This window comes from Artemia franciscana, chromosome 15 (assembly GCF_032884065.1).
Source record: "Artemia franciscana chromosome 15, ASM3288406v1, whole genome shotgun sequence".
Classification (NCBI taxonomy): domain Eukaryota; kingdom Metazoa; phylum Arthropoda; class Branchiopoda; order Anostraca; family Artemiidae; genus Artemia; species Artemia franciscana.
The window spans coordinates 5,010,172-5,031,087 of NC_088877.1; the positions used below are offsets into that span (position 1 = coordinate 5,010,172).

At 35.4% G+C, this 20,916-nt stretch overlaps 1 protein-coding gene across 7 annotated transcripts in view; it reads right to left on the reverse strand.

The window, feature by feature from the left end:
• LOC136035961 (probable phosphorylase b kinase regulatory subunit beta) overlaps positions 1-20,916 on the reverse strand; it is a 121,892-nt gene that overhangs the window by 83,816 nt on the left and 17,160 nt on the right. For all 7 annotated transcript variants that reach the window (XM_065717853.1, XM_065717848.1, XM_065717847.1 and 4 more), the window contains exons 4-9: positions 20,648-20,783; positions 17,835-18,057; positions 11,517-11,713; positions 6,789-6,948; positions 2,065-2,262; positions 671-809 (exon numbers count right to left, since the gene is read on the reverse strand). In XM_065717853.1, the coding sequence (XP_065573925.1) occupies positions 671-809; positions 2,065-2,262; positions 6,789-6,948; positions 11,517-11,713; positions 17,835-18,057; positions 20,648-20,783 (1,053 nt within the window). The remainder of the gene's footprint in view (positions 1-670; positions 810-2,064; positions 2,263-6,788; positions 6,949-11,516; positions 11,714-17,834; positions 18,058-20,647; positions 20,784-20,916) is intronic.

Genomic DNA, 20,916 nt, shown 5'->3' on the forward strand with positions numbered 1-20,916 from the left:
CGAAGTACCCGGATCTAAGACCAAAAAAAAATAATAATAAATGATACATTGTGCCAACATCGTTCTTTATTTAGGCAGCGCTATTTTGCTGCCTATGATGTTACTTTTTACTTTTAGTCCTATCTAAGCACTCTAGTTTATCTGGGGTACTCTTTTTCAGAGTTTCTGTAGCGTTTGTGCAAACTCTTCAGAGAGTGCGTAAAAACCAAAGCAGGAGAGCAGGTGAATGCACACGAAAATGAACAAATTAGAAAAAAAACCATATTTTTACTTTTAGAAACAAAAATAAAAAAACAAATAAAACTGAGAGAGCTACAATAAAAGCATAGCTGACAGGTAAAAAATACTGAAAACGCAGGTCATTTTTACTGGCTATATTAGCAGTGTGAGTAATAACGCACATACCCATAAGTGTGGCAATTGCGCTTATGGTTAGTTAACTTGGTGATCATCAGATAAGTTAACCCGGAAACGCTTGAATAAAAACTAGAAGCGGCAATGGGTCAGCGAACTAGACGATGCCTCCAAAAGAGTCAGAAGTTGGCACACAATAGTGCCTATCGGATCCATACTCTGAAGACAGGGATACCAGCTGCGATTAATCTGGGTGAGGTCAAGCTATAATATTACCTAGAAAGCTCCTGTAAGCATAAACTCTTCATTCACTTACCACCAAGATGATCCCTCTTAAGTCTGGGTTTGAGTAGCTTCTGGTACTCAAGCACTTGATCGGGAAGTCCTTTGAAAACTCCATCGATTATCATAAATAGATAAAATATAGGCCATTCACTCTCAATTTGTTCGAAGTTCTGAAAGAAAAATTATGCAATTAAGTTATGTAGGTAGAAACTGAAAGATAGAAATATCATTCTAAATACGCAACAAAAACTTAACAATTTTAAACTATTTTTCATCTCGAAGCTTCGATCTGGGTCATATTTTTGCAAAAGAACTCCCCGAGACTTAAGTTATGCAAACGATTTGAGTGTCCTATCTAAAACTTAGGGAAATGAATGCATCTTGGAAGGTTCTCATGGCCTAGTGAAATTTGTTGGCAGATTTGGCAGCCTTTGGAATTCTGTTGATTTCTGGTACTAACAGCTTCCGAACTTCTTCCATATCTGGCTGGACGTCCTCAGATTGGATTGTAAGAGGTAATAAGAAAACATATGAAACAAAAATAAATCATGGAAAGGACGAAAAAAGAAAACCTGAATAGGACAGAGGAGAAAGAGCGTGTGCAATTGTGCTGGCCTCAAATGGCTTGGTGCTGCGGCGAATTGTCAGTAGCAGCACAAATATAAAAATTAGTGCCACAAAACGACCAAGTTAAGTTTTTGCAAGATTTTACCTTTAGATAAATATAGTGATAAACCCTGCCATCTTCATTAGTTCAAAGACCATTATCGCTCCTTTATTTATTTCACAAGTAAAGCTAAATAAAAAGGAAAAATTAAGCACTATTCAACTAGACTTAAAAAAAACCCAGTCGATAGAATAAAAATAAGTTTTGTGGTATTTTCAAAGTCAGTTTAAGCCTTCAGTTCTTAATTCTGAGTTGAAGCCAAAAGACACAATTTTCTTTTATAGATTTCGAAATTTTGCTTTTCAACTTCTATTAAGTTTTAAATTGAGAATTAGAAACAAAGCTCATGAGAAAGATTCATAGGAAAATCCAAATAAGAAAGCAATTTTTTCGAGTATATTTGTTTCAAGTTGATAGCTCCTAGCCTATTGGACGTAAAATCAGTCAAATCATGACTTTATCAGATTTGCACATTTTCTTTGCAAAAACTTCAGCATTGCACCTATCTGAAAGGCACTGATGGAGCCCCCCCCCCCACCGTTCCTAATTTGAATATTACCTTAAAAAGTGACATTGAAAGGATTTTCACTAAGTTTAGTTTCTTCTCCCAATAAAACTTTGTCTGTATCAAACCAGATATGATTCTTGAGATAAGATCAGCGTGGTCACTTCCGGAAAGGTACTCTCAGAGCCCCCCGCCCCCTTCCCCTGCTTTGATTATTACCATGAAAAGTGGTATTGAAAAAAATATCACATACTTTAGTTTCTCCTTCCGTATAAAACTCTCTGTCTTTGTCTTCTAAGATGGTTCCATACCCATCCCGTAGAAATCGCTTAAATCCATAATTGCCTTTCAACTTCTTAACAATTTTCGCCTTAGTCTGATTGTAGGACATTTCGTCATGGGTTGCAAAACATGGCCACGAAAGAGCAGGTAGTAAAGAGCTGTCAGTATTCTATAAAAGAGAAAAATCTAGGAGTGCCTTTTGAAATAAGATCTCCACCTTCACAGATACATAGAGGTACTATCCTTCCAATGAGTGTTAACAATTTTGGGAAAAAATGTATTTTTGGGGTACTATTTTTTTATTTTTCTGAGATGGGATCCTTGGGTCCAATCTCGGAGAAAAAATTTACCTTTATGACCATCCTTTTCATTCCCCTATGTTAACCATGTTAATTTTGCACGGTCGTTCTCAAATCGATCATCTCTACTAACATTCTGATGGAACAAAATGCCCAAAATCGTTTTTTTTTTCTTTCTCTCTATATAAATTCCGTTGTGCATTTTAAGAAAAAAGAATACTATGAATGAGGCCTTAACCCTACTCATCCATATAATCACACAGGTCAAACAGCATAGCCATACACAATCAACCATAAACAATAATCCATGGACAGGCAGTCATGTCGTCAATAAGTATAAGTCGTCATTTACCAAACAATAGAAAAAATAAAGACAAATAATTCAGAGGCAACAACCCAACACAAGGGCTCATCAGGAGAATACACTTGCCTATAGGGTTTCGCCACATTAAATTCTCTACCCAGTGCCAAGTGTTGTGGCTATTAAAAGAGCAAAATACTAAAACCCTACTAGCCTCGACTTCTGTGGCACACTATAAGCAAACAAATATTCAATATCAATGAGCAAATACAGTGATGATTAATGACTAAATATGATTTTCTAAACCAAATCAAAATCAGAACTTCGTATGTTTGAGAGAATGGCGTTAATCACAACATCATAATCAATGGATGAATAGTAGGTCTGTTGGAAAGGGGGACCTAGGAAAGCTGCTTAGGGTGCCGTGACTGGGAGGCGCCATGGTAAAGGCTTCTGGGGCTTTTTTTGTGTTTGGATCGCGAGGGAGGCGTCATAATTAATTTTACTCCTGCCCCCTGGTCTCCTAAGCCTATCTACATTTCTAGAGAAGAAATAAAAAATTCCTCTAATAGGCCGTTTGACAGTCGATTTTGTCAAATATCTTGGATATGACACCGTCTTGAAAAAGAGGGTTTTGTCGAAATCTAACTACTCGTCTGTTAAATCAAAACATGTCTATGTCTACATGTCTATATAAAATTATACGTGTCACAATTAGACTGGGTTAAAATTGGCAATGAAATTTATTTTTCCTATTTCATTTCATTTGGTATAAATCCTCTCTCCTCTTTGTATTCTCCAAAAATGTACATTTTGTCACTTTTTTTGTTATTCTTTCCCCCATTAGATGTAACCTTTGGGTTTTCTTCTGAGGATGTTGCTGTCTGTATTTCTTGTGTATATATATACATTATATATATATATATATATATATATATATATATATATATATATATATATATATATATATATATATATATATATATATATATATATATATATATAGCTTACATGGAATTTTTTCTCCGTTGCTAAATGATCCTACGATTTATTCTGATAATCATCAAACTGAAAACCCTTTTGATTTTTCCGAAACGACGCCCCAACATGTGAAAAAAATTATCATTAAGCTTAAAAAAAAGTTCTTTGTCTGATGAATTTGGTTTTTCTACTCGAACAGTAAAGCACGTAGATACTGATGTTGCCCCATTACTTGCACACACATATAATTTGTCATTTGTACAGGGAGTTTTTCCCGATTTGTTGAAGAAAGCTAACGTTATTTCACTACATAAAGGCGGAATTACTAGTCATCCTTCAAATTATAGAGGTTATCACTTTTATCGGTGTTTAGTAAACTTTTGGAAAAGATAGCTAACCATCAGTTCCATAATTATTTAATTGGTAAAAAATATTTTTCATCCTTCTCAGCTTGGTTTCATTAAAGGGAAATCAACAGAGTTGGTGATTCATCAACTTCTGCTTGAGATAAACGATGCAATCGACGGTGATCAGCATGCGTGGTGGAATTTCTTGATGTCGCCAAGGCCTTTGACACAATTGACCATCGTTTGTTCTTAATGAAACTCCAAAAATATGGTTTTGCTTCAAAATCCTTAAATTTTTTTAAAACCTATCTTACAGGTAGAAAACTTGAATTTCATGATAGAATTAATAGTATCCGTTCAGAAAGTTTTTTTACATGTTGTGGGGTCCCTCTGGGTTCTGTTCTTGGACCGACATTATAAATGATTGCCCGAGGTATTACCCTGTGTAAAATTGTATATAGAATTGAATTGTAATAGAATTCATGGTATCCGTTCGGAAAGTTTTTTGACAAGTTGTGGGGTCCCTCAAGGGTCTGTCCTGGGACAGACCTTATTCCTTCTATTTATAAATGATTTGCCTGAGGATATTACCACTTTGTAAAATTGTAATGCTTGCAGATGATGTTGTTATTTTTGCATCCCATGCTGATTTATCCATACTTTTTCATATGAAATGAGATATATGAGACATACATTTATTAAGAAAAGAAAACAAACACTATTCGCCATTCGCCTGCCAAGAAAGGCAATAAGCTTGTAAGGGCAAGCGAGGTTATCACCCTCAGCTAATTAAAACCACGTTCATATCACGCTACTCAATACAAAAGAAACTCAAATGATGAAGGAATAAAGGAAAAAAGAGAAAGAGGAAAAAGACAAGAAGAAGACAGAAAAAAATTAACAGAAAAAAATTAACAGCAAATAAATCAGGGAAATGCCTTGAATAGAATGACAATCTGGAACGGGCCTTACATCAAAATTACTCACGAGATAAAAGAAACTTTTTTACCCGTGACTTGAAAGCCGGAAGACTAGGCACATTTTTCACACCCTCGGGCAAAATATTCCAAACATAGGGACCATAATGGCGAATCACAAAAGATGCCGGAGTAGTACTCTTAAACTCATGAGTTAAGTTATCAGCTTTTCTTGTATTATGATCATGACGGTCTCTATTAAAAGTAAAAAGATTTTCAAAAGCAGGGGTGAGCAGGCGATTTAAATATTTATACGAGAAAATCGCAAGTTGGTAATCTCGAATTTGGGATATATCCATTAACTTATTCTTTTTAAAATGCTCATGAGCAGGAACATCATCAGAATCATAAAATTCCGATAATAATTTTACAGCTCTATTCTGAAGTTTTTGTACTCTTTTGAAACATGTTACAAAATTACTTGCCCATATAGAGCATCCGTAGCTAATATATGGACAAAATATAGAAAAATAAATCATATTTAGAATCTTTTTTGGGACTAGAATTTTAATTCTTCGCATCACCCCAAGACCTCTGCTTAATTTTTCAGCTACAGCATTTGAATGGTTTTTCCACGACAGGTTTTCATCAATTAAAAACCCCAAATATTTCGTTATTGCTACTCTTTTTATCACATTTCCTCGAACCATGATTTGGTCATTGCCAACACTTGACGACAGTCTAGAGAATATCTTGAAAAAAACTTTAGAAAAGTTTAGGGTTAACAAATTTTGTTGAGAAAAAGTTAGAAATTCAGAGACAGCATTATGAATTTTATTATACAAAACATCTTAATAACACACTTTTATCCGTAGGGGATTGGTACACCAGAAATTTACTTTCGTTAAATGAGAAGAAATGTCAATATATGCTGTTTTCTCGATCTGGTTCCCAGAAAACAGAACAGATTTCTCTTTATCTGAATGATAGGGAACTAAAACGTGTTGATCAATTTAAACATCTTGGAAATATTTTGGATGAAAATAAGTCTTTCCCTGAACATGTGAAAACAATTTCTCAAAAAATCTCGCGAAATATCGGCATTTTTTCTCGTTTACGCCCTTTTTTCCCAAAGGATATTTTAAAACAATATATTTTCTTTTGTTAGTCCATATTTTCTTTATTGTGTTTCTATTTGGGTATCAACTTTTCCTTCAACGTTTATACCTCTTTAAATTCTACAAAATAAAGTCCTTGGATTAATTTTTATTATTAGTAATAGATCCTCAGTTAGCCCAAGGTTACTCCCTACAAATTCACAATTCCACAATTACCCAACATCTCATAGTTCTGATTTTTCTTTTGAAACTACGCCAACAGTACGAACGGCATTTAGTTTGCGCCATACTGGTCCGAAAGTTTGGAATTTAATCCCAATAGCTGTGAGAAATTGTAATGATAGAAACCAATTTCTGAAATTATTAAGAAATCATGTTGCTGGTCTCTCGCAATATTTTCCGTTGTGAGTGTGGACGTTCTGATTCCGTAAGGAGTGTGAACATTAGTTTAAGCTGAAGTGATGACCGTTGTTTTTTTTTTTTTTTTTTTTTTTTTTTTTTTTTTTTTTTTTTTTTTTTTTGGCGATGTACCACACGCTTAAGTATGCCATCAGGCATTTGCGCTGTTTTTTTATATGGTATAAATCTTGTCGTAAATAAACATGTATGAAGTTTTTCCTGCAATGTCTAAGAGGTGAATGGACATCATACTGATCCACAGACCTCATAAACATAAGAAGAAGAAGATGTATCTATCTATCTATCTGGTTTTAAAGCATTCAGTGTTTTCACCTTAGAGCTGGATTCTTTTGGCAACATTGTCTCAAATATGGAACGATTTCGATTGTGCGCATCAATGTCAACATAAATCACAGAATTGGCACAGCCTCTGTCCCCAAACAAATTGCATCCATTGATTGCTTCAAGAGCAGCCTTTGCCATACCAATAGAACTGAAACAAAACAAAAAATCATTATATATAATATAACTATAGAACTTTTATATTATATATAACTTAACTATACACCTTTTTATCCAGCCAATTTGGACCAAAAAAAACAGCATTAAATGAATGAACTTAAAACTAAACTTAAGATAAATTAAATGACATGATTAAAAAAAATTCAAAGTGTTTCGGTAAAAATTTTTCTTACGGATGCAATAACATTCATAGACATGGACATTTTTTTATTTTCATCCAAAACATATAAATTAAACAAAGAATTTACCACTAACGGCCACTCTTAAGACAAAAGAGTCCTGACTATGACCACAATTCTAACCACCATGAATCCGCTAAATCATTTCTTCAAATGATTTTGAAGAAAGAAAAAAAATCCGTGGGGGGGGGGGGTAAAAAAACAAAATAATTAATATTAAATACTAAATAAATAAATACCCTTTCCTCTTATCACACTTCTTTGCTTTTTTAAAAATGGAATTTAACCATTCTCTTGAATGATACCAGACTTACTGCCGCTCTGACCGATTCTGGAAGGTCATTCCAGACGCTGATACCTATGTTCCTGAGAACAAATCCTGTTCTCGTTGTATTTCTTCTCTCGTGAGTCAAATCCTCCGAATTCTGGGTAAAATAAGGGTGATAAAACGAGTTAGTTTTTTGAAAATCATAAAAGTACTCAGGGCTTACCTTATTTACACTTTGAAAAACAAAAATCGCTAGCTGGCAATCACGTAGCTCGCCTATGTTCAAAATATCATTCTTTCTAAAACACTCCGCAGTATTCTGACAGTTTTGAAATTCTCCTATGAGACGCAGTGCTTTGTTTTGTATTAAATAAAAAAAACAAGTTTTTTTAACTGAAAGTAAGGAGCGACATTAAAACTTAAAACGAACAGAAATTACTTCGTATATGAAAGAGGCTGCTTCCTCATCAACGCCCCGCTCTTTACGCTAAAGTTTGACTCTGTCTATCAATTCTTCTTTTTAAAACAGTAAAAAACTTTAGCGTAAAGAGCGGGGCGTTGATGAGGAAGCAGCCTCTTTCATATACGAAGTAATTTCTGTTCGTTTTAAGTTTTAATGTCGCTCCTTACTTTCAGTTAAAAAAACTTGTTTTTTTTATTTAATTTCTGAACGTTTTTGAATCAATGCATGTTTTGATTTTGGCTCTCCGCAGAGGAATAATTAAAACGAAATTTGAATTTTTTTTTTTTTTGGCTAAATGGCTTTCTCATAATTTTGATCGAATGATTTTGAGAAAAAAAGAGCGGGGGAGGAAGCCTAGTTGCCCTCCGATTTTTTGGTCAATTAAAAAGGCAACTAGAACTTTTAATTTTTTACGAATATTTTTATTAGTAAAAGATTTACGTAACTTATAAATTAGCTTACGTAAAGAACTTTTGTATTCTCATATTTTTATTACATATATGAGGGGGTTCGCCCCCTTGTCAGATCCTCGCTCTTTACACTAAAGCTTAAATTTTGTCCCAATTCATTAAGAATGACCCCAGAATCACAAAAGCCGTAGAATAAATAGTTGAAATTACTAAAAATACTTTAACGTAAAGAGCGAGGTATTAGGAGGAGGTGAGCCCCTCAAATGGGTAATAGTTTCTGTTTGTTTTAAGTTTTAATGCTGTTCCTTACTTCCAGCTGAAAGAACTTTTTCATATTTATTTTTTCATTGTGTTTTTAAATAATGCTATTAAATCCTGCGCTCCCTTCATGGAGATTTTCTTCCCCCATGACAAATTATCGATGGAAAGTTCCCCCAGCATATCCCCCTCTTCTCAACCCCTCCCCCAACCAAAAAAATCCTCCTGAAAACGCCTGTACACTTCCCAATAACCATTACTATATGTAAGCATTGGTCAAAGTTTGTAACTTGTTGCCCCTCCCATGGGGACTGTGGGGGAGTAAGTCGTCCCCAAAGACATAGTTATAAGGTTTTTCGACTACGCTGAATAAAATGGCTATCTCAGAATTTTGATCCGTTGACTTTGGTAAAATAATTAGCGTGGGAGGGGGCCTAGGTGCCCTCCAATTTTTTTGGTCACTTAAAAAGGGCACTAGAACTTTTCATTTCCGTTAGAATGAGCCCTCTTGCAACATTCTAGGACAACTGGGTCGATACGATCACCCCTGGGAAAAAGAAAAAAAACAACAAAAAAACAAAAAAACAAATAAACACGCATCCGTGATCTGCCTTCTGGCAAAAAATACAAAATTCCACATTTTTGTAGATAGGAGCTTGAAACTTCTATAGTAGGGTTCTCTGATACGCTGAATCTAATGGTGTGATTTTCGTTATGATTCTAAGACTTCTAGGGGGCGTTTCCCCCTATTTTCTAAAATAACGCAAATTTTCTCAGGCTCGTAACTTTTGATGGGTAAGACTAAACTTGATCAAACTTATATATTTAAAATCAGCATTAAAATGCGATTGTTTTGATGTAGGTATTGGTATCAAAATTCCATTTTTTAGAGTTTTGGTTACTGCAGAGCCGGGTCGCTCCTTACTACAGTTCGTTACCACGAACTGTTTGATTATTTGAGTTCTTTTATAATTTATCACGTAATTTCTTACCCAAACAGAACAACCGTACGTGATGTAAGGGTGCACAATAGCACTGTATAACAGTTTGACAACTGCTACTGGGAGCACTTTTTTCAGTCTCTTCATCACTCCCAATCCTCTAGCTGCTTTTGCCGACACTATTTCACCATGCTTCTTCCATGACAAATTACAATCAATATAAAATCCGAGATATTTACAAAAAAAAACACCTGTGTTATCCTAACACCATTATAAAGCACATTTTCAAGAAGTTCAGGTACACCAGTTCTACTAAATACCATAAAATTCGTTTTTCTTGGATTTACTGCAAGGGTAGGAAGTTTTCCTTGGATTTAGCCGACTAAGGACGTGGTTCGCTTTTTGCACAACCTCTTTTGAAGTCCGGGCAAACACTGTGATATCTGTATCATTGGCGAAAGAGGTTAAAACTGAATCATTTAGATAAAATCGAAGAGTATCCACATATGCCAAGAATATTTTTATTCAAAAATAAAAATTTTATGAAGCTACAAGAAATCAGAAAAAAAGAACTTAGTATCACGTTAATGAGACATGGGGCCCCCTTATTCCCTGTGTAGACGTGAAATTTTTACAAACGCAATTTAAGTTAATAGACAATCCAGCCTTATATCCTATAGATATTCTTGGCAAAAGTTTTCAAGCTCATGAAACGGCAATAGACCAAAAATAATTTAGGGCTTTTCGAAAAAAAAAAATTATAAACTGCCTCTCATAACCTGAGCAGCACTCAGGTCCATGAGATGGAGAGCAGGAGGGGGGAAGAATTTCCAAGACCTGGGCTTTATAACAGTCAAATATGTAAGGGGGTTTTGGGGACCGGATCCTTAAAAAAGATATCGTTCCTCAATCCAAAGGAACTTCAAATTTTTTTGTTATTTAGAGGAGTTTTTATTTACTTAGAGGAGGGTGTTAGGAGTCTTGGTCGGAACTAAGAACATTTTATATTTATATTTGAAAAATATTCAAAAGAGTTATTGCAATGTCAAGTTGCCATCCCAGGCCAAAAGACTAACAGATTCATGACGCCCAAAAATAGCATCATGAATAAATTGCTTGTCTCCGATGGCTTGAAAATTACACGCTAAGTCTCTGGCTTGAGGATATTCAACGAAGAAAAATGAAATTTGAATAGTTGATTTTTTTTTTTTGTCTCTGATTGCAATTCACAGGGATTTTCAGGTTAACTGAAACATACAGGGCATGAAGAAAGGGCCAGGTAAGGCCATGTAATGAAGACAAAGCTTTTGGAAATAAATTTTGCTATATCGATTTGCAACCCCGAAAGTTGGCCAAAAAATCTTGACCAGAAAACTTGTCCATTGAATACAGTAAAAAAGAAAAAAAAAGAAAAAATTCTATGAAGTATTTGGTTTTATAAGGTTTTTTCCTTTTTAAGTCTTCTTCGAAAGCATAATTGGATAATGTTAAAATTTCGGTAGGTAATTTCTGAATATATAAAAACGGTTTTTGTTGTATTTGACTGGCAATTCTTACTTTCCTAAGACCTTATCCGAAACCACCAAGAAGAAAGACAATGTCAGTGAAATAATTTTTGAGCATTAATTTTCTTGGTTTTTAGACTAATATACTGCATTTATTGTCGAAAATATCTCATGCGAGTCAACTAGTCTATTTCAAAGCAAATTTGGTTGGCTATTGACTAAATTTTTGATTATTTTCTCCGTCTTTTGCATTTTCATATTCTGAGTTCTTTCTCGAAGCCACAAATTTTTTTTCGCAATTTCAGTGTAAATAAGAAACATTTTTTTTTTGAGAGTTTGATGTATCTTTTCTTCGTTTTTGAAGCCCTAACAAACAAATAAGCGACAACTTCTTTCGTTCAACAGGACAGAAAGACGAACCTGCAATAAAAAAATAATTCCACATTACAAATTCCCCTCACCCAGTCTGAGAAGCTCACTGCCTAGATTTCTCTTTTGGGAAAAACTAAATTTACCTGGCATGTATTTCCGGCTTCCCTTCGTTATACTTTGACCCCCTGGCCCACATCCCAAAATCAGGGGTTCTATAGGCACGTTCAACATAATAAACGAGGTTTTGGATAAAAAATATCTCATCCGATGTGTAGATAATCTGGAGACCGGATGTTATCATCTGAACCAGGAAAACAAGAAACAGTGAAATCACATCAATCTAAAAAAAGAAGAAATTGTCATAGTTGCAAAAATGTATTTGAAGGGATCTATGAAGTTGTTTTTTACAACTTTCTTTATTAAATTATTCAATTTACTGTGTGAAAATTCCAAATCCTCAAACCTTATAAAATCCAAATTCTTTATTTATAAATATTTAATTCTTAATATTAAAGTGGATCCAGAATAATACACTAAAGACAGCTGGTACACACTAAAGACAGCCATGCTGACCCATCCTATTCCAGATCTACACCCATCCTGTTTACCTTACCCAGATTTCTACAAGTACCCATTTAGAGCTGGGTCGACTCTGACTGAGCTTACAGAGTCACCCCACTAACCCCCCAACCAAATGATTGGGTATACTAGGATTCGAACGCTCACCCTCTCGGACAAGGGTTCCTAAATCCAGCGCACTAATCCACTCAGCTAGGACAGTCTTTATATATATATATATATATATATATATATATATATATATATATATATATATATATATATATATATATATATATATATATATATATATATATATATATATATATATATATATATACATATATATATATATACATATATATATATATATATATATATATATATATATATATATATATATATATATATATATATATATATATATATATATATATATATATATCGGTTCGAATCCAAATGTACCCAATTATTTAGTTTGTGACGGGGGTCAGTGGCGTGACTCTGTAAGCTCAGCCAGAGTCAACCCAGCTCTAAATGGATACCTGGAGAAATCTGGGGAAGGTAAACAGGAAGGGTGTGCGAAAGCACAGGATGGTAGGCCCCCAACCCCCCATTGCACTTCCTGGCTGAAGGACTAAGAAACGGAGATCAGCACCACCGGTAGGGACTGTAAAGTCTAATGCCGTATTCTTTACCTTTATATATATATATATATATATATATATATATATATATATATATATATATATATATATATATATATATATATATATATATACATAAGCAGTTAGTTGATTATAAATAACATTTTCCTTCATATATGATTTGTGATTGCCTTTGATTTAAACTTATAGATATTGCAGAACGCTGGAAGAAAACTCATTTTCTGGTAGGACAACTAATTTTGTATTCTTGCTTTTTTTGGAGGTAAGTTGGGATAAGCCCAACTTACCTCTTTACCGTGGTAAGCCCTTTTTTCTTTGTTTCGTCCATTAACTGAGAAACAAAATTATATAGAAACAAAATTTGTCTGACAAGTGGTTGAGCTATTTCATAGACGCATTAATTTAAAATTGACTACATAGACCATTTGTTTTCATACACTTTCACTTGCATGCCACCAGAAAAGGTCCTCTAGAATTTAATAGGATTTTCTCCTGAAGCTGTCTATCTAAAAGCTATGTCTAATATATTTAATCAATTTTATATAACTTCTGAGTGCCAGTAACACCTCGTGAATCACATGAGGTTATACAACGGCTACTACTACTACTCCTGCTATTAAAACTAAGGATATTAAGGCGATAAATCTGGGATATATAGAAACTTAATGGAATTAAATCGAAACACGCTATGCTCACACAGGTTATCAAGCGGATGCATCAGAAATTCTTCAGGAATGGTTGATGGAATGTATTAAGGTGAAACTTCCAGTGTGTGTTTAAGGGGATGTAACGGGATGTTGAAAAAACCAAGCTAAGGGTATTGAGGTGAAGCTTTTCAGTAATATTTAAGTGGATGTTGCACTAAATAAACAAGAGCTAAGAGCTCATATGGCACTTGTGACGAGGTCGGAAGAGCCAAGAGCTCATATGGCATTAGCTCTAGCAAAATTCTAAGAATCAATAGATTACTTTAAAAGGGAAATCAGAGGCTTAATGCCGGCCGGGATTTAAAATAAGAGCTCTGAGTCACGAGGTCCTTCTAAATATCAAAATTCATTAAGATCTGATCACCCACTAGCAAGTTAAAAATACCTCAATGTATATAATTTGTCCTCTCCCTTCAGCCCCCCAGATGTTCCAATCGGGAAAAACGACTTTATCAAGTCAATTTGTACAGCTCCCTGACACGCCTACCAATTTTAATCGTCCTAGCACGTCCAGAAGCACCAAACTCGCCAAAGCACTGAACTCCATCACCTAACTCCCAAACTTCCAAGAATTCCGGCTTCCTCCTCCAACTCCCTTCAATGTCACCAGATCTAGTCGGAATTTTAAATGAGAGTTTTAAAGCAGAAGATCCTTCTAGATATCAAATTTCTTTAGGATCTGATCACCCATTCGTAAGTTAAAAATATCCCATTTTTCTAATTTTTCCGAATTACTCCCCCCCCCCCTCGCCCAACTCCACCAAAGAGAGCGGATCCGGTCCGGTTATGTAAGTCACCTATCTTGGACTAATGCTTATTCTTTCCACCAAGTTTCATCCTGATCTCTCCACTTTAAGCGTTTTCCAAGATTTTCGGTCCCCCTCCCCCTAATGACAGTGGACCCGGTCGGGATAAAAAATAAGAGATCTGAGTTTTGAGGTCCTTCTAAATATGAAATTTCATTAAGATACGATAACTCTTTCGCAAGTTAAAAATACCTCATGTTTTCTATTTTTTAGAATTAACCTCCTCCCCTCCCCCCAATTCCCCCAAAGAGAGCAGATCCGTTCCGGTTATGTCAATCCCGTACCTAGGACTTGTGCTTATTTTTCCCACCAAGTTTCATCCCGATCCCTCCACTCTAAGCATTTTCCAAGATTTTAGGTGCCGCCCCCCCCCAACTTTCCCTTCACCGGATAAGGTCGAGATTTAATATAAGAGCTCTTAGACATGATATCCTCCAAACATCAAATTTCATTAAGATCCGATCACTCCTTCGTAAGTTAAAAAATACCTCATTTTTCTACTTTTTAAGAATTAACCCTCCTTTTAGAGCTCTTAGACATGATATCCTTCCAAACATCGAATTTCATTAAGATCCGATCACTCCTCTGTAAGTTAAAAATATCTCATTTTTCTACTTCTTAAGAATTAATCTGAATCTAAGATTAATCTAAGAACGTATCTAGGACTTGTGCTTATTTTTTCCACCAAGTTTCATCCCGATCCCTCCACTCTAAGCGTTTTCCAAGATTTTAGGTTTCCCACCTCAATTCCTCCCAATGTCACCGAATCCAGTCGGGACTTAGAATAAGAGCTCTGAGACAAGATATCCTTCCAAACTTCAAATTTCAATAAGATCCGATCACTCCTTCGTAAGTCAAAAATACCTCATTTTTTCTAATTTTTCAGAATTGACCCCCCCCCCCAACTCCCCCAAACAGAGCAGATCTGTTCCGGTTATGTCAATAACGTCTCTAGGATTTCTGCTTATTTTTCCCAATAAGTTTCATCCCGATCCCTCCACTCTAAGCGTTTTCCAAGATTTTAGGTCCCCCCCCCTCCAACTCCGCCCAATGTCACCGGATCTGGTCGGGATTTATAACAAGAGCTCTGAGATACGATATTCTTCCAAACATCAAATTTCATTAAGATCCATCACCCGTTCGTAAGCTAAAAATACTTCATATTTTTTCCGAATTAACTGGCCCCCACTCCCCCCCCCCAGATGGTCAACTCGGGAAAACGACTATTTCTAATTTAATCTGGTCCTGTCCCTGTTACGCCTGCCAATTTTCATAGTCCTAGCTGGCCTGGAAGTGCCTGAAGTAGCAAAACAGGGACAGACAGACAGACAGACCGACAGACAGACAGACCGACAGAATTTACGATCGCTATATGTCACTTGGTTAATACCAAGTGCCATAAAAAAAAAACTATGAGCATGTGAACTTTCAAAAAGGTGACAAAACAACATCTAAAGAAAAACTTATATTATTAATTTAAACTTTTAAGGGTAAGTTGTGAGGAATTTTGAACTAGGCAGAAGGCACCATATGTATTGGAGTTTAGGAGCTTCAATTAAAGAAAATATGTAGGCATACAGGTTTTCAAAAAGGGCATATGAGCAATATCATAGGCAGCACCACTATACAATAGCTAGAAATATCATTGAAACTTTTAAAGGAGCTAATTCAATTCAAAATTAAAAGTTATGGTGCCTTTTTTAAGAGTAACAAGTGATTGGAGGGTAAGCAGCCCTTCTCTCAAGCCGGTTTACTTTCCAAGCGCATCCAGTCAAAATTTTGAGACAGCCATTTTGTTCAGCATAATAGAACAGTCCAGAAACTATGTCTTTGGGGATGTGAAAAATTGAATTTGAAATGTTTTCACTTTTCTTACTAGCATCAATAACAAAATATCAAAGCTTTTATGGAATAAATATAAATATATGTCAGCTAAACTGGCAATCCACGGTCATTTGTTTTTTTTTGTTTGTTTTTTTTCAGTATAGAGCAAATTGTGTTCTGGTCTTGAGAAGGCATGGGGGTTATCAGCCCTACTCATGTAATTTCTGTTCGATTTGAGTTTCGTTTATTTATTGATAGCGATTTGTGGCAATTTTACGCTTGGAAGGTAATTTGACTTTGTTTTTGCTCATTCTTGTCTTAATGGAGCTCTTTACTATTACTTGAAACACTTGTTTGGTGTAAAAAGTTTTTTTTAATTAATTTTCTTACACGGAGCTATGCCACAGGAAAATTATTTGGAACTGATTAAATATAGCATTTGTCTTCAGGCACGTTTGATGGATGAGGAGAAATGGAGCATATGGAGTGATGGAGGAGAAGCGTGCGCAGCTATGTTGGACTCAGGTGGTTTGGTGCTGCGGTGAGTTGTTAGTAGTAATATTAATTTGAACCTTACTATGTCAACACAATCTTACCTGTAAATTATTTTTAATTTCTGGTGAAAGCTCGGCACGGGTTGCCCAATCAAGAGTATGAAGACCATACTCCACACATTAACCCAATCAAGGGTTGCCCAATCAATGTATGAAGACCATACTCCACACATTAACAACACTTGAAATTTTTATTTGTAAATTGGAGGCAATCTCTTTAGATTGGAGGCAATTTACCGTAAATTGCTACCAGTAATTTAAAATAAATTACGGGCAGACAGAGAACAGTTTCTCTTCAATGAAAATTATACTCTGAATAAGATTTCTGATAAATAATAAAAATTAAGATACGCTTACCGATTTATCTGAGTTGATCCAACCATTTTACCAAATATTAAATTGAAAAACTGCGAAAAATTTTAAATCTTTAATTCCTTAAGGTTTTAGCTAAAGCTTAAACTCCGAAACTCTATGATATTAAATCCTTAATATTAAAGTGCATCGTTAATAATATAGATGAACCACATTTTGATAACAACTTATAGTAAGTAGTTCATTCCGAAAACCTTGCAAATGGATCAATTATATAAGAATTGCACACATGAAGTATTCAAACTAGTTCAGGCTCCAATAGACTACCAAAAGCTTGACGGTTCCAAAGTGAACAAAAAAATTACTCACAGGAATTATTCAAACTAATATAGACTCCAATACACTACCAAAAGCCTGGCAATTTCGAAGTAAGCAAAAGAATTACTCACAAGAATTATTCAAACTAATGGAGCCTCTAATATACTACCAAAAGTTTGGCGAACCCAAAGCTCAACGACTCAAAACTGCGACTTTTCAATAACAGTGCAAAAGGAAAAGCAGTTGTACTTTACGAAATCAAAACCTGGCATCTAAGCAGCAACAAGAGAGAAGAGTAATGGCTTTCGAAAACCCATGTCTCAAAAGAACGCTCAATATTCATTGGCACGGCAGGATAACTAACCAATCCATCCGTAACAAGGCCAATCTATCGTGATATATATATAACAAAGAAATCGCCGATGAAGGTACCTCGGTTACGCACTACGTATGGAAAATCTGTCGCTACCAAACGCAGTGCTCCACTAGTAGTAACAGAGGCAGACGCATAAAAACCCTACGATTGACGTGTCAGACAGACGTGTATAACATACAAACGTCAGTCCAACCTCTGTTGGAGGACATACTGGCAGCAAGAAATCAACGGGAAGATTGGCAGCTCCTTCTTGGTGTCCTGGGTCTCCTGGAGGCACAGGTAGATTTAAGGTCTAAGAGTAAGATCTAATATTAAATATAACAGTCATCAGATCTTACCTGTAAGTTATTTTTTCCTTCTTTGAAAGTAAACTCCTCTGACGAAAGTTCCGCACCAGTCGCCAAGTCAAAGTAAGTATGAAGGGCATACTCCACACGTTGACTAGACTTGAAATTTTCCACTTTTGACGTTTCACGAAACCAGCAGGACAATATTCCTCTTATACATTTTACAGCTGATTGGCCGAGCTCATAAGATTTACCTCTATCATCATCTATCCGTCTGCAAAAAAAAAATATAAATTAATTGCCCAAGGGACGAGGAAAAGTACCGTGTAAGTACTGTGCAATCAAAGAATGTACAAAAGGCTTCTTTCTCTGATAAACAAAACGGTTAAAAAACAGGATTGTCAAGCTACAAACTATGGAACAGCAAAATTTTATAAGCCCACTATTCAGGGCCAATGAAGCAGCAAAATCCACAACCCAGATCCAGAACTTGTCTTTCAAGTCAAAGCTGTTTTCCGTTGACGGAAAGGATGTTAGAGACAAGATTTGGAATTATCAGTGGAGCTAGGAAGTTTATAAAATCGGTTTATATAACTGGGTCACTTAAATGCAAACTGTGGAAAAGCAAAATTAAAAACCCAACCCAAAACCCAGAAAAACCCACTATCCAAACCCACTGCATTTTTTTCGAGCCAATTTGTCCGATTTACAATCAAGATTACAAACTCACGGTCCTGTTTTTAGTGAAACACCATTTTTGTGATCAAGATTGCCAGTGGAACAGAAAATTACAATCCAGATTTTGAATTTAAAATCCAGTTTATGAGTGGAAAAGGCCTTAAGTTACCTCAGAACTCCCCCAACAATTGTGCCAATAACCCAGCAGGCTACTGATGTTATACATACATATTTTGTTTGGGGGGGGGATGGGCCATTATTACATCAGTTTCGAATCAGTTTTGTGAGGCTGTCCATAAAAATGATAACAATATTGTTCCTCTGTAACACAAAACATCAAACAATGAGCCCAGAAAGGACAGAAATTGGCAAAAATGAGTGTGGTGCTGTCACTACCCCCCCCCCCCCCAACATCCCCTTGTTTGCTCGGAGAAGAAGTTCAGGTTTTTGACTTTACAGAATTTTTTGGAAGTGACCAATTCAAATTCCTTCAGCAGGCAGTGCATCTAGAACAGAAGAACTTCACCTCATTTTCTTAGAAAGATTGTTTTGAGTCTAGTTGACTTATTGCTAACTAGATAAATTAATGGTATTTTAGGTTCACCATAAAAAATTCCACCTTGAACCTCTTCAATCATTCGTCAAATTTGTCAAACCTGATCATTAGTAGATTTCTTTCTGAGGTCTATAAAGTAATTATGATGTTTGGCCGGGGCACTTCATCAACACCGAGTGAGCCACCCATTACAGATGAAAAAAAAAGCAGATAAGATCTATTGCTTCACTTGCAAGTCTAGCTGGCTACATCATGAAGTCGCGTACTATGTTATTCCCAACAGAAAAAGAAAGCGGACCCACGGACATCTAAGAGGCAAAAGAATCGTGTTAGAAAGGAACAGAAAGTTGGGTATGAAAGGATTACAACACCATGTGATTTGTCCCCTACAGTGGTTTATCTGTACGACTGAAGTTTTTACACTTATTTTCATATTAACTTGCTTTTTTGCTGTCTGGTTTGCTAGTTTTTTGTTTTTTTTTATTTAGAAGCTTTTTTTATTCCCAACGTTAAAAAAAAGGTAGTACTCTAAAGCACTTCAAAAAGAAAATAGAATTTTTCCAGCATAAACAATATTCAAAAATTAGCACATTTTAGGAAAAAAGAGAAATGAAGGCAGAGTTTTATTAAGTTTTCACTTTAGAAGCTTTGTCTCTAGTCTAAACTTCTTCAGCCAGTATCAACCCAGGGTGGGGGGACAAAGTCATGTTGGAACAGTTGTCATTACAGATTTTCTAATAAAGTGAGTGATTTTTTTTTATAGGTTTCAAGCCACCCGACGGAAAGCGACCTTGAAAATTAACACTATGAGAAATAAAGGACTAACTAAAGTTTTGCATAGTAACTAGGCTAACTGAAATAACTAATTGATAACCAATTAACTGAGCCTTGACCTTCAGCACGGGATCCGTTTATGGAATTTGAGGTCAGGGTGCCATGTTTACACTTGATTGTAAACATTCTAATACACACTACTTACACTGACATGGGTCATTTGGCACCATGGTCAGGCTACTTCCAAACAAAATGTTCTATTTATCCAATAATATAATTTGGTAAAGGCTGTCTCACAAAAAATTGCATTTCAGCTTTTTTACTTCTATTAGGGCAGTTTTCACAGAAAAATCTATTTTCTAGCATTTTTGCTTAAAATTTTTGGCAGTTTTACCAATTCTATTAAATTAGGAACAAAATTAGAAATTTGAAAACATCTAGTCTACGAGGGAAAATTCATTTAATCATAACTTACGGGAAGTTAAGGCGACCTAATTGTTTTCATTTTTTCCTGCAAATCTCGCAAAACTTTGAATAAACTAAGAACTTTGGCTGTCCTCTTGTAAAACTTAGTACCTGGATTTTTCAACTGCCAAGAAAACCTCAAAAATAAAGATTCAGATGCCGTAGATGTCAGGTTTTGTCATTCTAATATATCTGTGCTAGATTTAGTTAGGGAAAAACCGTAGAAATCTGTTTTTACCCTTGGTATATGCCTATAGTGAATGGTAGATTAAAAGGTAGACCGCATCATTGGACTCACAATGTCAATATTAGGGAAGGTTCATCCTCAGCTCGAAATCAATTTTTTACGCAGATATTAAGTTTTTGCAGAGGACAACCACATTGTGTGTACCTATAAGCCTGATAAAGAGCCCAAACAGCAGCTGCGCAATAAATGCTGTCTCTCACACTTCCAACCTTTTTGTTATGTGCTTGGGCTGGAAACAAGCCGGTAGTTGGACTCTGGTGTCGAAGCAACTGTCTTTTCACTAAAATGAAAAGAATCAAATAAGATATGAGAGCACCCAGTCTCTATTCTAAACAAAGTCAGGGGTGCACGTAATCAAATGAATTAAAAATAGTTAAGACAGTTTCTGTGCAGTTATATAATATAGTACATAT